Raw genomic sequence first — 15,340 nt, forward strand, 5'->3', positions numbered from 1 at the left:
TGTCATCAGCAAAAAGGACTTTGTGTAAAATAGGAGAGGAATTTACAATATCATTTACATATAAAATAAAAAGAAGTGGACCTAATATAGATCCTTGAGGGACCCCATATTTAATAATGCTACACTGTGATTCATTATCATTTACATGAACATATTGCTCCCTATCGTGTATATAACTTTTGAACCAATTTAGCGCTGTGCCCCTGACACCATAATGTTGCAATTTACCAAGGAGGATTGAAAAATCAATCGTATCAAACGCCTTTGATAGATCGAGGAAAACTCCAATCCCACACTCACCTCTATCAATGGCGTCGTTGATTTTTTCAGTGAGATCTATAATTGCCATACAGGTTGTGTATTTCTTTCTGAAGCCATATTGTGATGAGCTAATTATATTCAATCCATCTAAATAATTGCTAAGTCTACAATAAACAATTTTCTCGAATACTTTAGAAAAAGTGGGAAGTATAGATATTGGTCGATAGTTTTGCATGTTATTTTTATCACCAGATTTAAATACTGGGATAATTTTTGCTATCTTTGTCATTTTAGGTACCACCCCATAAAGCAAAGAGAGATTGATGGAGTAGACGAGTGGCTCAACAATTTCATTCACAATGGCTTTAATGATTTTACTACATATACCATCCACGCCTGCAGTATTTGAGTCTTTCATACTCATAATAATATTAGTTACTTCTATTTTATCAGTTGGTGCAAGAAAGAAAGAATTTATATAATTACCCTGAAGATAATGCTGATAATTTGCTCCCTCTGGTGGACTAATAGTTTCAGAGAGAGTTTTACCTATAGAGTTAAAATGATTATTAAAACTATTTGCAAGATCATCACCATTTGAATTTGTTCTGGCATTTTGCTTGATTTTGGTGTCAGGAAGTACAGTAGGTTTTTGTCCCCGACTGAGAACCTCATTTAGCACCTTCCAGCTTTGCTTCTGATCACCATGAGCAGCCTTGATAAGCTCAGTGTAGTGTCTTCGCTTACTTATTCGTATGACATGTGTCAGCTTATTTCTATATTTAATATATTTGTCTTTGTTTCCATCAGTTGGATTTTTAATGTAACGTTTGTAAAGTGTATTTTTCTTTTTAATTGACTTCAAAATGCCCCTCGTAAGCCATACTTTCCGATCCCCAGCATCACATTTTCTGATCTTTACAGGTATGGTGGCGTTTACAGAGTCAGTTATTTCATCAATGAAAGCATTATATGCTGCATCAGGAGTTTTGCAGCCATAAACAGAATTCCATGATTTAACTCTGAGATTTTCAGATAATTTCATTAAGTTACTTTCACTCAGTACTTTCACTTTTGTTTTTAACAGTGACTCATTCATCTTTTTTGTAAGATCAATGAAAAGTACAACAGGAAAGTGGTCAGTGATGTCTGACAGAATTACACCTGAGTCAAAACAAGCATTTTGAGTGTTTGTGAGGATATTATCGATGATCGATTTACTAGATTCTGTTTCTCTTGTATATGTATTTATAGTGGGGAAAAAAGATGAGGAGTACAGTGTATTCATGAAATCATTTTTAGCACTGTTCTCCTTGGCTAGATCGATATTAAAATCCCCAAGGATAAAACAGTTTTTATTTGTTTTATTTATACACTCTAAAGAATAAAGCAAGGTGACAGTAAATTCAACTTAAATAAATATGCAATTTCAATACAAACATTTAAGTTTGCAGCATCTATTTGTTTAACTAAGTAACCAACTTTATTCATCTAGTTAAACCAAGTCGAAAATAAAAAAATGATCCATACTCATTTTCATGAGTATTTTGAATGGATAACGGTGCAACAGCTCAACAAGACACAAATATCAAGTTGGCATTATGCAAACTTTTATCCTGAAACTCAAAAGATGCGTGGGCGTGGTCTCTAATGAACCAGACGAGAGGCTCCAGGTGCAGCCAATTTGGGAAGCTGAGACACGCTGTCTGCTCGCAGAGAACGCTGCTGTTTGCTTAGTTTGAACTTTCACGTCTTCAGTCTGAAGAGTTTGGAACTGCTTATTATTGTGTACCCGGATTGCTACGCTGCCAAAGACGTCAGGTCCTGTCGGAGGCTTCTTGCTGGACGTCGTGGGGGCATATTTGACGCGGCACCGGTGGCTGCTGTTGCTGCTTGAAAGGTAAGCTCGGCTGCCATTTTAGCATTTCGTTAGCGTCAAGAGCTAAGTTAACTTACTGCCGTTTGACTGATTGATTCTGACTTGTTGCTCGAATCTGATTATGAAGTAGTTTTTTAGAAGTCTTTCACCGAATCTGGGTAATAGCATACATTTTTGCAATGAATTGGTGCTGTAAAATTTGCAAATATGAAACTCCCAGAAAGACTGAGCTTTTAAAACACTACAGGCTACGGCACATGCATGGTGGGCAATTTTTGCCGTGTCTCCATTGGGAATGCTATTGCTCTTTCAAAACATGGGCCAGCCTTAAATCACACATGACAAGAAGTCATACATCTTATAAAACAACACAAGTTAATGATGTCCTGTCTTTTAAATGTCCATGTTGTGCCCTAAGCACCATCACCACAGAGAGGGAGTACTTTGAACATATTGGCCGTCACTTAAAAAAACAAGAAACCGTCACATGCGTGTTTGAAAATTGCCATTTCAAAACCAACATATATGGTACATTTGCCTCTCATAGGACACGGAAACACACACCTCACTCACTGGATGACTTCAAGCCTGAGCTCTTACACAGGTATGTGAATCCTGTTAATGCAGGGGATGATCCTGCTGATGAGGAAGATGTTGAGTGTGGAGAGAGTTATGATGAAGAAAGAAAAGAATTGCCTAACATAATTGAAGCTAATCTTGCCCACCTCTTTCTGAAATTGGAAAGCATATCTAATGTGCCCAAGCAGTGTATTGATGAGATGGTGGAAGAACTAAACTTTATTTCAAGTTCAGCATCAGGTCCGATCATGAAAGGAATTTTGCAGTCATGCTTAGAGAAGCATAAATGTGAACTTGATGATTCTGTGATCACTGACATGGTAACAGAACTCTGTGGATCCAACCCCATCAGCCAAGCATTGAGGAGTGATGGCCCTCTGTCGACCGCCTACAAGAGAAATACATATTATAAGGAAAATTTCTCTGTGGTGGAGCCAGTTGAGTATGTGCTTAATTCCCAGGAGCATAAAAGCTTCCAGTATGTACCTATTCTGAAGTCATTATCTGAGATTTTTAAGAAGAAGGAAATGCAGGATTTCCTCATGAACAGTGATAAAAAAGCACTGAACACAGAAAATACAGAAACTCAGTACACAACATTTTATGATGGTACTCACTTTAAAGCGAACAAATTATTCTCTGAAAATAATCCGGCAATAGCTCTCAATTTATATGTGGATGAATTTGAAGTGTGCAATCCACTTGGAACTTCGAGAAAAAAGCACAAAATCACTGCTGTCTATTGGGTTCTTGCGAATGTCCCACCATTGCTCCGGTCTTCACTGACCTCAATATTTTTAGCCATTCTTTGCAAAGCTGAGGACATAAAACAATATGGATATGATGCTGTGTTAGAGCCACTTCTCAAAGATCTTGGTAGTCTTGAGGAGGACGGACTTTACATTCCCTCTCTTGGTAGACGAGTTAAAGGTACTGTCTCTTCTGTCATTGCAGACAACCTGGGTGCTCATTCCATCGGTGGATTTGTTGAGAGTTTTTCAAGTTCATACATATGTCGATGGTGTCTTGGAGAACGCGCCAAATTTCAAGAATGTGAGGTTCGAACAGGAACATTTCCTCCCAGGACCAAAGAAGGCCACACAGTTCACGTTCAAACTGCACAGGTGAGTGGGTGCCATAGCTATGGAGTAAAGCGGCTGTGTCCACTAACAGAAAAACTAAAACATTTTGACGTTATTTCAGGCTACCCCCCGGATTTGTTGCATGATCTTTTTGAAGGCATTGTACCAAAAGAATTAGCATTGTGTATAGATACCTTCATTAAGAACAAATATTTCACTCTTATAGAAATGAATAAATTTATTGCAGAGTTTCCATACAGGTGGACAGATAAGAAGGATGCACCACAACCAGTACCCCTTAGTTTTGCTGTTAAAAAAACTGTTGGTGGGAATGCTCATGAAAATTGGGCTTTGCTGCGACTCCTTCCTTTCATTATTGGCACAAGGATACCACTGGGTCACCCAACATGGCAGGTTCTTCTCAACCTCAAGGACATAGTTGAACTTGTTGTAGCCCCTGTCCATACAGATGAGACAATTTGTTTCTTGGACAGTAAGATATCAGAGCATCGGCACAGATTCTGTGAAGCTTTCCCTGGTCAAACACTAATTCCAAAGCACCATTTCATAGAACATTATCCTCAGTTGATAAAGGCTTTTGGACCACTTGTGTCACTGTGGACGATGCGGTTTGAGGCTAAACATAGCTTCTTTAAACGTGTTGTCAGACATGTACACTCTTTCCGCAACATTCTTCTGTCTCTCTCAGTGAAGCATCAGATGATGATTGCGTATCATCTTCATGACAGTAAGGTTCTCCAACCTTCATTGCAGGTGACCAAACTGTCAGAGGTAGATTTGACTGTGCTGAGAGAGGACATCAAGGGAGCAGTGGAAGCCAAGTACCCTGGTAAGTCATGTATTCACTTGGCTAACACAGTGTGTTACAGTGGCACTAAATATGCCACTGGAATGATCTTGGCTAATGGTTCAACTGGTGGCCTTCCAGATTTTGGAGAGCTAATTCAGGTTGTAGTTGTTGATGGTAAACCTGGATTTATTGTGAAATGTTTCCATGCTTGGTTTATTGAGCACCTTGGCAGCTATGAGCTGGAGAATACAAGTACTATTAAAGTTCTTGATCCAGCTCAGTTGTCTGATATATTCCCTTTAACAGCATACACCATTGCAGGGAAGCGTATGGTCACTCTGAAGCGATACATCTACTTGCCATAGATGGCTTGGTGATAGCTTGTGTGTCACATTTGCTGGATTTGTAGTCAAGGCTTTGGCACGATGATAAAATTATTATTATTTTTTTTTTATCACATTCTGTTTGTTGCTTCTGCCATTTTCTGTTCTTGATATTTCCATAGAATGACCCAAATGTGTTTCCTTCTGTTGCTGCTTTTAGATTTCAAAATGGGTCTCAAAACTACATAACTATCTCAAATTGTGCAAAGTACATCTGGGGCACATTTAAAGGGAAACTTCGGTTTATTTCAACCTGTCTTCGATTGTCATAAATGTGCTTTGTGTGACTAGTGACGTGAAAATATTTAGCTGTTATCTAGATACAGTCGGGACGCTGCTACTAGCTTCACACCTGTTACAATGTAAGTGAACAGGCATACTTTTACGGGCAAAGTTAGTCCACTAAACAAGCTTTTTTTCCACCAAGACCGCCTCACATTGTTAGTATAAATGTAAATGTATAGTATAAAACCACATGTAAATGTGTTGTGTTAGCCTACCTGTTACCCGGCACAGCTTTCATCCAACTTTCATACAGACGAGTGGAGGTAATTATCTCAAACATGAACAGTAAACAAAGACGTCTTAAAACGGGTAACCTAACACAACACATTTCCATGTGGTTTCTATATGTTCTCTGACATTTATACTAACAATGTGAGGTGGCCTTGGTGGGGGAAAAAAAACATGTTTAGTGGACGAAATTTGCCTGTGAAAGTATGCCCGTTCACTTTCATTGTAACGGGTCTGAAGTTACTAGCTGTGCCCCGGCTGTATTTACACAATGGCTAACATGACGACTAATATTTTCATGTAACTAGTCACATGAAGCACATTTATGACGATGGGAGACGGGTTGAAGTAAACCGAAGTTTCCCTTTAAAGTAATGGCTAACTTTACAATAAGACTCAGTGATTATTCTCCTGCTCAGATAAGTCCAGTGTAATTCTTCAATCCACTGGCTCAATAATCAAAAATATCCAATTTCAAAAAGAAATAAACTACTCAATCACTTTTACCTTTGGTCAGCATAGCACTTCAATTGTTTGGAAAAACTACAAGTAGTGTTTTGTGGATTAAAACACTATTACCTTATTTCATGCAAGTGTATTTCTGGTTCAGATTCACATTGTTGTCAGGATATTTTTCTCACACTGTCGTTGTGTTATCTAGATACAGAAAAACAAGATGGCAGATGTCACAAGAAACAAGCAATCTCGAGACAGAGGAGAACGTGGTACGAACTCTCATTGTGCTCAATAGCATACAGTATGTTGTTAACCTATGTTCTGCAAATTTGACACATTTTTACAAGAGAAAGATATGATGCAGATAATAAGAACGTATTTGCTGTTTTTTTTCCTCTTTATGCATTACATTTTCAGGAAATATTTCCCCTGCTGAAAGAATGCTGAATGCAATATACAACGAGGAAATGGATGTTACTGATTTTGATGTTCCTGGTATGTTGTAATCCTTAATGAGGTTCTGCTAATATCATGGCTCAGAAAAATGTAAAATGTATGCCAAACAAAACCTCAGGCCTGAGATGTTTACAATGTTCACATATTATGTCAGATCTACATAATGTCTTTTCTTTTACAGATGTTCAAACGCGTCCGAATAAACCTGCTGCACTTCGTGTCATTCTTCAAGACCATATGATTGACAAGCTTGTACTGCCTTGTGGAATACCGGAGACAGTGGATGAGCTACAGTCTATTGTGCAACAGAAATATAGTTTGGAGCCAGGGAAGTTTACCTTACATTACAAGGATGTTGATTTTGGAGGGGAGTTTTTTTCTCTTGCATCAACAAAAGATCTTAAAGACAAAGACACAATTAAGGTTGTCCATATTGTTGAACTCTCCTCAATAGTTGTAACTGACCTGGATAGTTCCAACACAAGTGCAGCCAGCAGCTCCACTAGACCTGCCAGTACTACTTCATCTGATTCCAGTGATACAGTGATCCTGTCATCACCTGATCATGGGACTCTGCGCTCAAAGTGTTGGCCCTCTGAATTTCCAATACCACGTTTCCGCAATGACACAGAACTTGTGCTAGCAGCAGGCAACGAAGCTTTTAATAAAGATGGATGTCCACTCAGCTCTAATGCCATCCTGCCAGACATCCTTGAGAGATTAGCTGAAAACATTTTTGAGTATGTTGCATATCCTACAAGCGCGCAGTTTGCGAATGTAGCAGAAGCATTAATTCGAAAACATCCATGCCTGAAGGAACCAGGGTCCTACAATGGATGTTATGGATGGCAGCAAAGACTGAAATTTAAAATGGGCAATTACAGGTCTAAACTTAGGGGTCTTGGGTGCCCTGAGGTTGATGTTAACTCCCTCCGAAAAAAGAGAGCCACTGAGAAGACTCCTGCAAAGAACGTGAAGAAAGCTTGGAAGGGTGAGGCAAACTACCTGCCTCCTCCTCCTCAAGGGGAAACAGAAGAAAGCCTTGAACAAGAAAGACTGGAGCTTCTAAGTGAGGTAAAGAAGAGAAATAATTCCCAGATCATCAATGACAAAATGGAAAAGACCTTTTCCATTCGGAGACAAGAAGTTGTCACCCTGGCCCCACCTGTCAGTGACTTGAAGGAACGGTGGCCTGCTCTATTTCTCCCAGCACAGGTTAATGCTGTTTTTCTTTTATTTTGTTGTATTTGGAATACACAATTAAGCAGGAGTGTGGTTTCAACTGAGTAATAGGTTAATTCAGATATCTTGTATACCATGTTTTATTTTGTGTCATACAGATCAAGGAAGAATATAAAAGAATCACCACTGCCAATCTGGAGTCAACTTTCATGGCGAATCTGGACCAGTGCATACCAAGCTTGATGGCATTGGTGATGTCAAGAGGAGGGGCTGCCAAATATAAGATCCAGAAAATCATGGAACTTCTGAAGGTGCATGGTTTGATATTTACAATAGGAGACACTAAATTAACCACTGTTAAAAATGCATCTATTTGACCTTTTTTTCTTTTTTGAATTCTCTATCAGAACAACACAGTTGAAATTCGCAGAGAGGTTGCCATTCGCTGCTTGGTGGTCTATCTTGGGGAAAACGAGGATGATCTTTTCGAATATGTGGTAGGTAAAACCGAATATCCATGCAACACCTTTCCCATTGTGACACAACGCAGCTCATTGACATGCTTGATTGTCTGATAAATTGGTCGTTAGACATTTCTATCTTGGAGTGAAATTGAAGTTATGAACTTTAAGCAAAATTTAACTTTCCTTTCATGCTGTCTTTGTCAATCACTCTCCTGTATCTGTCTCTCTCTTAAGCGCATGTCCCGAATGGAAATGCGGTAAAACAGGTTTTCCTTGTCTCCAGAGCACTGTTATAGAATTTGCCTTCCACTATGGTAACCCTCATGCTGTCCTCAGGTCAAGGAAGGAAAGGAGGATGAAGGAGGGAAATGAGTAAGGGAGGATGGAAAAAAGGAGGGAGGGAAGAAAGAGGTAGAAAAGAAAAAGGTAACGAAGGAGGGAAGAAAGTTAAGAGAGAATGGAAAGGGGAAAGACGTAACAAAGGAGGACGAAGGTAGGAAGTAGTGGAAGAAGGAAGGTAAAAAGAGAAATGGAGCGAGGAAGGCAGGGGAAGGAAAAGGAAGGAGGGAGGGACGGAGGAAAGAAGGAACAGTAAAAATATATGGAGTCAATTTGACGTGAGAAGACAACACGAGGGTTAAAAAAAAGTAAAAGCAAACATAGGTAGCTAGGGGTCGAGTTTGCCAGCTTAATGACAATGAATACTGACATGTGTTTCTCATATTCTTGCATTCAGGATTCTGAGGGCCAAAGTGGAGACCTTGAGAGTCGGGTCATGAAGATCCTAGTCACCAAAGGCGGCACAGCATCTCATCCAGCCACTGCGACCATCATGATAGAGGGCACAGAAGTCCTGCAGGGGCTGGATGTACCAAGGGCCTGTGCTCTGCTGATGGGCCTCATCTATGCCCTCAATCTGAGCTACCCACGAGAGCTGAAGTACACTTGTGAGGTATTTCAGAAGGTATTCCTGAAATTAGATGGTCAGAAAAGCAGCCCAAAAGTCACATCTCTAAAGCAAAAGCTGCTAGGAAAAGCCTTTGAGCCTCATGACTGAAAATCAAACATGGACACCTCATTTGTGCTGTGATGGACTTGCTGTTCCAGTTGTTCTTTCTAGATTACGTGGTTAAATGTCATCCAGCTTGCATCTGAGATGGTTGCTGCTTGTGTTATTCCAGTCTTTGAAGTTGATTGTCGTTGATTGAGAGCTGGAATATTGTGGACTGTATTCTTTTCAGCTGACCCAGAATGTTAACTGTTTTTGATGGCGCTTGTCAGCGATATTTGCATTTGGATCCACAACCATAAAGGCATAGTTCATGAGTTTGCCAAAAAAAGTTAGTTAATGAAAATGTACGTTTTATCCTTGGTCACAATTGTGACTGGTGGGAAACAGCATAGTCAAACCCATTTACCCATCAGAAAAACTTAAACAGGTGCAACATATAACACCTAGGCACACACACACACACACACACACACACACAAAAAGGGAAACTTTGGTTTATTTTAACCTGTCATGTGTGCTTCATGTGACTAGTGACGTGAAAATATTAGTTGTCATGGTAGTCGTTGCCTAGATACAGACAGGGTGCAGCTACTAGCTTCAGACCTGTTAAAACCTAAGTGAACGGGCATACTTTCACGGGCAAAGTTAGTCCACTAAACAAACTTTTTTTCCACCAAGACCGCCTCACATCGTTAGTATAAATGTCAGAGAACATAATAGAAACCACATGGAAATGTGTCGTGTTAGCTTACCCGTTTTAAGCCATCTTTGTTTACATGTTTGTTTGAGCTAATTACCTCCACTCGTCTGCATGGTATTTGTATGGCAATCAATGAAAGCTGCACCGGATGACGGGTAAGCTAACACAACACATTTCCATGTGGTTTCTATGTTCTCTGACATTTATACTAACAATGTGTCGGCAATATTTGCACTTATATCGAATCCTCAACCATGCATAGTTGATGAGTTTGCCAAAATGTAGAACTGTTCTTTTACCTCTGAGGGTCACAGTGTTTTGACATCACTGCCGCAACGTACTACTGTTAGGTCTGTTACAGATGAATGATGTCAAAAGTTTAAAGGATGTTCACAAAATAAAGTATTTGAATTGTAAATTGTGGTTCTTGTTTATTATTTACCCCAACTTGAGTAAAATGAGTTGCATATACTATAATAAGTATGTTTACTTTTTGCATGGACATTTCTGAGTAGAAAACATTCACTAAATAAAGTTAGAACAACTTAAATTTGAATGATGAGATGACAACCTATTTAAGTAAGCACTACTTGATTTAGCTCTTGGATATATATAAAAATCATGGTCATTGTACTTGATTTTATCTTGTAGTAATAACGTATATCAAGTACAATCAACGTGAAAATTCAAGTAGTATATACAAAAAATCAATTAGATTCAACTTAATACAGCTTTAGATTTGTGTGGCTATTTAAGTTCGCCTTACGATGCTGGACTAGTACTGATTACTAAATTAACACTGAAGTTAGGACAACTCAAAAAGATCTATGCAAAAAGTAAACATACCTTTTTGAGTAAACTCAGTACATTCTTTTTTAGAGTGTACAATTTAATAATTCATCAAATTTAGACATGAAACTATTCAAGTCAGAGTCTGGTGGTCGGTAAATTACACCTACAGTTATATTCTTTCCATTATTTATATTAATCTCAACAAACAGAGAATCAGAATACCCATCATCAATATTTAGATCATCACAGACACTCACAGAATGTAGTGAATTTATATATAAACATACACCTCCTCCTGTTCTACCAGGTCTATTTCTATTGTACAATACATATCCGTCCAGGTTGAGGATGTTCAAATATGATTTATCAGTAATCCAAGTTTCACTACATCCAATTACATCAAATCTGTGGTCTAGGCTGGCTAAAAGGGACAGAAAATCATCATAATGCTTATTCAGGCTTCTAGTGTTTAAATGCATCAGAGAGTATGAGTGGTCATTTTTGCATTTTATAGATTTTAATTTATCAGGTGTATAGTATTTGCATTTTAACTTTTCGAAGCAATGCTGTTCGGGCACATCACAGTTTTCCTCATTGATTAGATCATCAAGTCCCATCTAATGCACATGATAGGAAAATGCCTGATATCTGATGTGAAAGTCATATAAAACCACATTATAAAATCTTGTGTCTAGGAATTCCTTCATCTTAATCTGGATCTAGCTAAGCCTAAACTAAAATGTATAGGAAAACTATGAAGAAAAGGGAGAAGGGGGGGGGGGGGTTACGGAAAAAAAAGAGAAAAAAAAAACGATAACGAAAATAAACAGAAAGGAGAAAAGGTGAAATAAGTAAAACAAATACAGAATTCGTTCAATGCAAGATCAATGCAAGATCAACCAACAAATAGCATATGAGAAGTAAGGTCTCATGATCTCATTGTAGAAAAGTGAAAGCTTACTGCATACCAAGTAATTTTCTTGTAGATGATTTTGGTGCTTCCCTCCTTCAGACTGCAAACGGTGGAGTAGTGGAGGCTGTGCTTAGTGAAGGCGCAATTTCTTGGCATCAGACAGTTTATTTATAACACATCGCTGGTTTGAGTTCGTGAGCAGGTGAAGACGACCATCCTGAGTCCAGCTGGCTGCGAGCTTGTCCTTTAGTTTTTTACGTAGGTCGTCCAGAAGTTTCACCCGCTTGGCTGTTAAACTCTCCAGAATGTGCATCTTTGGTGTTGATCCCTTGAGCCGTTTTTTCGCTTTGTAGACCTTATCTCTGATGTTGTATTGGGCAAACTTTACGATGATTCCCCTTGGTTTGTCCTTTTTGTGGGATTTAGGTCCAAGGCGATGGCTCCTGTCGATTTCACCAGATTGCACCTCTACGTTGAGATTGTTTTTAATTATGCCCATTATGACTTCATTTGTGTTTTCCCGATCATTTTCTGGAACACCGAAAATGACGAGACAGTTCCGTCTTGAATACTGTTCTTGCTCGTCTAAAATGTCCTCCACGTCATCATATTTTTTTTGAAGTTCATCGAGTTTATCGACTGTGTTTTGCAATTCATACTTCAAGGAGTCCTTTACTGATTCCGTGATGGAGTCAGTGATAGCCCTTTTTATGGGTTCAATCAGGGAATCAACCAATATCTTACTGATTTTGCAGATGAAATCACAGTCCTGAAATAACGTGTCTATCTGTTTGCTTACTGTGTCTTTGATAACATCTCCGGGCATTGTTTGAAGTTGTTCCGCTTTTCCCAGCAAGTCTTTGGCTGTGTCAATGTCCCGTTGCATGCTTGAATTGTTTGGTGGCAGCGTCCGAAAGTCACAAATTGCTGCACTGGTATCCCAAATCACAGGACAGCGGTCAGGTTGAGTTGTCAAAGTGTTCAGACACTTTTAGTTACACAGCAGAGGCAAACACCGATGGTAGATCACGTTAAAATCATTAGTTTTTGTTGATCGATCCGAGCTGAGTTTAGCAGCACCCGTCTCGGCTTGATGACATCATCAAGCACCTTCGCTCTTTGTCTTTATCATCTTTGAAAGTTGTGTGCTTGCATTTCTCCTGTTTACCGTCTGGTGTCTTTTAAATGGATATCTTATTTGATGTTGTGTATTTAATGCTGTGATACTGCATTCAAAGTGATGACAGGAAGACTTTAAAAACAGCATGTTGCTTCCTCTGGTGTCACCTTCAGACCAAAATATTTTTTGCATCACTAAAAAAAGAAACAAGATCTGTCCCCAGTGGCGTGACCTCTCTCCAAAAACGTAACAAACTAAATTTGAGATCATTTCATCAGAACATGTAGAAACCAGTTAATACGAGAAGTAGACGAATGGAAGCGTGAGCTGCCGTATGATATGAGACGGTTTGTTCAATCAGGACGACTGTTTGTGTCTCTGAGAGAATTTAGATCTGTGTGATAAAATGGTAACCTGTCCAGGGTTGGCACAATAACAGCTGGGATAGGCTAAAGCCCCCCGTGGCCCTCTGGAGGATAAACGGTCACTAGAGGTTGTAGATTTCAGATTTTTTAAAGTCGACTAGTCTCTGATGACGTCACTTATAAAAACCCAGTAGGCAGCTCATGTGCTACATACTGTGAGCTGCAGATATGTATAGCCTGTATAAAAACAGGAAGCACCTCAGCACCATCAGTAGCATTTAATAGTACTCCACAGCGTGTTGTTAAAATGGGATAGTGTAGCAGCTAAAGGTCTAATAGCTTTATCAAATAGTTGATGTGCAGCCTCCTTCTCTCTGTTACCACAGGACGTTTGGTGAAGTTGTTAACTGACTGCTGTCCAGAGGATTTGGACCGTTCCTCTGCTAGCGTTTATTTACACTCAGTGCAAGCGAATCCTCCAGAGACCACACAGCAGAGACACAGGCGGAGGAAGGTCAGATTCAAACACTGATAAGTTTCTCTCCATCTCAGAAGACCCTAACAGATAACGTTACGTTCATCCTACATTGCACTGCACACGGGCGCACACTTTCCACCGGATTTTACCGGCCTGCTCCCCGACTGTTTGGCTAGCTCTGAGTGAGTGTTTTTAGCACTCGAAGCTAACCTCACATGCCCTGCTTACCGGACGCCTCGTCTACTCACCGGCTGCAGGTATGCTGGCGGTGTGCGAGTCCTGCCTCCCCACCCTCTCAAAACTGAGGGACAGCGTCTCTGGTCTGAGGGCTGACCTTAGGGAGAGGGACAAAGTCCTAATGGAGTTCTCCATGGTTGCCACGACACAGGCGAAGCTGATTAGCCACCTGAAAACATCCAGGGCTGGCGACCGGAGCATGACGGCCACGGACAACACCACCCTGCCGTGTACCGGCTCTATCACCACCGGAACTCCGGCACCAGCACTAGCCCAGTCCCGCTGGCACCGCCAGGGAGCCAAGCCCAAGACATCGGCACCGTCCACCTCCTGCCTACATCCCGTGGAGTCGCAGGGCTTCACCCCGGAGGTTGGATTGTTGAGCTCGACTCCACTCAAGGTGAGGGAACCCTGGTCAGTGGTGCACAGAGACGCTGGGGCTCGTCCATCCACTCCTCCTCCGCCTCCGGATCTGCCACTGGACAACAGGTTCAACATTTTTCCAGCTTACACCCAGAACCTGACCATCCAGTTGGTCGTGGCTCTCACCAGTGCAAGACCCGGGGCCCACTCGTCCAGCCGGACCCCTCCCCCCATCAAGGTCAGGAACAACCGCGACCAGGATCCGGGTCCCAACTGTCCAGCCAGACACCTCCCCCCAATCTCGGCCGGGAGCAACCGCGGCCCGGCGCCTCCGCCGCACCTCCAGGCAGCCAGCGGAGCGGCGCACCCCCTCTGTGCTGGTTATCGGGACCTCCATGGTCAGGCACGTGGCGGTGCACGGTGGCCGAACTTTCTGCCACCCTGGAGCCCGCGTCAACCAGGTTACATCCTCTGCCCTCCAGCTGAGTGCACAGCACAACTCAGCCTCCACGCTGGTCCTGGAGGCCGGCATCAACGACCTCAAAAACCGCCAGTCGGAGGTCCTCAAACAGGACTTCGACTCCCTGGTGGACCGTCTGCTGGACACGGGGAAGCAGCTAATTATCTCCGGCCCGCTTCCCCCACCTCGGTACGGTGACGTCACCAGCAGCCGCCTTCGTCAGCTGCACCTGTGGCTGAAGGGGTACTGCCTCAACAAAGGGATCCCGTTTGTTGACAATTTCGCAGCTTTTTTAAATAGGCCTCACCTTTTTAAACGGGACGGCCTCCACCCAAATCAGGAGGGCTCGAGGCTTTTATCAGTAAACATCAACCTGACTGTCCGGTCCTGCACCTCAGCCACCTCCTGACTCACTGCTAGATCATGTGCCCCTCACTCACCCCCACCCTCCCCCATTACACGTCACACCCACACCATATACACCTCTCCATCAGTAGGCCTCTCTCTGCCACCAGAACCTCAGGACATTCACTTCATCAAAACCATCACTACACATCGGCAATCGAAACATAGAAATGCTTTTAGAAGCAAAGGTGTTTTTAACATCCCTATAAAATGCCACGATAAGCGCACGTTCAGCACAGACATCAAAATGGCTGTGCTGAACGTGCGCTCTCTTTTGAACAAATCTTTTATCATAAATGATTTTATTTTAGATAATAACCTTGATTGCATTTTCCTTACAGAGACATGGCTTGGCACCGATGCACCTGTTGTTCTCACTGAGGCTTCCCCACCAGATTTTAACTTTCTGTTTTCTATTAGGGGGGGCAA

The 15,340-nt window shown here is 41.3% G+C and overlaps 1 protein-coding gene across 7 annotated transcripts; it reads left to right on the forward strand.

Annotated features, from left to right (window-relative positions):
- The first annotated feature begins 1,654 nt into the window (after positions 1–1,654).
- LOC311497930 (uncharacterized protein) lies at positions 1,655–11,300 on the forward strand. Of its 7 annotated transcripts, XM_084558316.1 has the most exons (10): positions 1,655–2,161; positions 2,688–2,744; positions 3,674–3,843; positions 4,576–4,651; positions 6,170–6,265; positions 6,382–6,459; positions 6,602–7,635; positions 7,761–7,913; positions 8,010–8,099; positions 8,803–11,300. In XM_084558316.1, the coding sequence occupies exons 2-10, from the start codon at positions 2,717–2,719 to the stop codon at positions 9,121–9,123; spliced, it is 2,046 nt and encodes a 681-aa protein (XP_084414442.1). In that variant the 5' UTR covers positions 1,655–2,161; positions 2,688–2,716; the 3' UTR covers positions 9,124–11,300. The 7 variants fall into 7 exon arrangements, 6 of the variants coding, with proteins under 6 accessions (XP_084414442.1, XP_084414440.1, XP_084414443.1 ...); XM_084558315.1 differs by lacking the exon at positions 1,655–2,161 and having other exon boundaries at positions 2,530–2,744; XM_084558314.1 differs by having other exon boundaries at positions 1,655–3,843.
- Positions 11,301–15,340: the final 4,040 nt, after the last annotated feature.

This window comes from Chelon labrosus (assembly GCF_963514085.1).
Source record: "Chelon labrosus genome assembly, chromosome: 2".
Classification (NCBI taxonomy): Eukaryota; Metazoa; Chordata; class Actinopteri; order Mugiliformes; family Mugilidae; genus Chelon; species Chelon labrosus.

Coding starts and splice junctions, on each gene's coding strand:
- LOC311497930 (XM_084558314.1), top strand. CDS start 2,320: ATGAATTGGTGCTGTAAAATTTGCAAATATGAAACTCCCAGAAAGACT. Junction 3,844..4,575: donor TTCACGTTCAAACTGCACAG/GTGAGTGGGTGC, acceptor CCTTCATTGCAG/GTGACCAAACTGTCAGAGGT. Junction 6,460..6,601: donor TACTGATTTTGATGTTCCTG/GTATGTTGTAAT, acceptor TTTCTTTTACAG/ATGTTCAAACGCGTCCGAAT.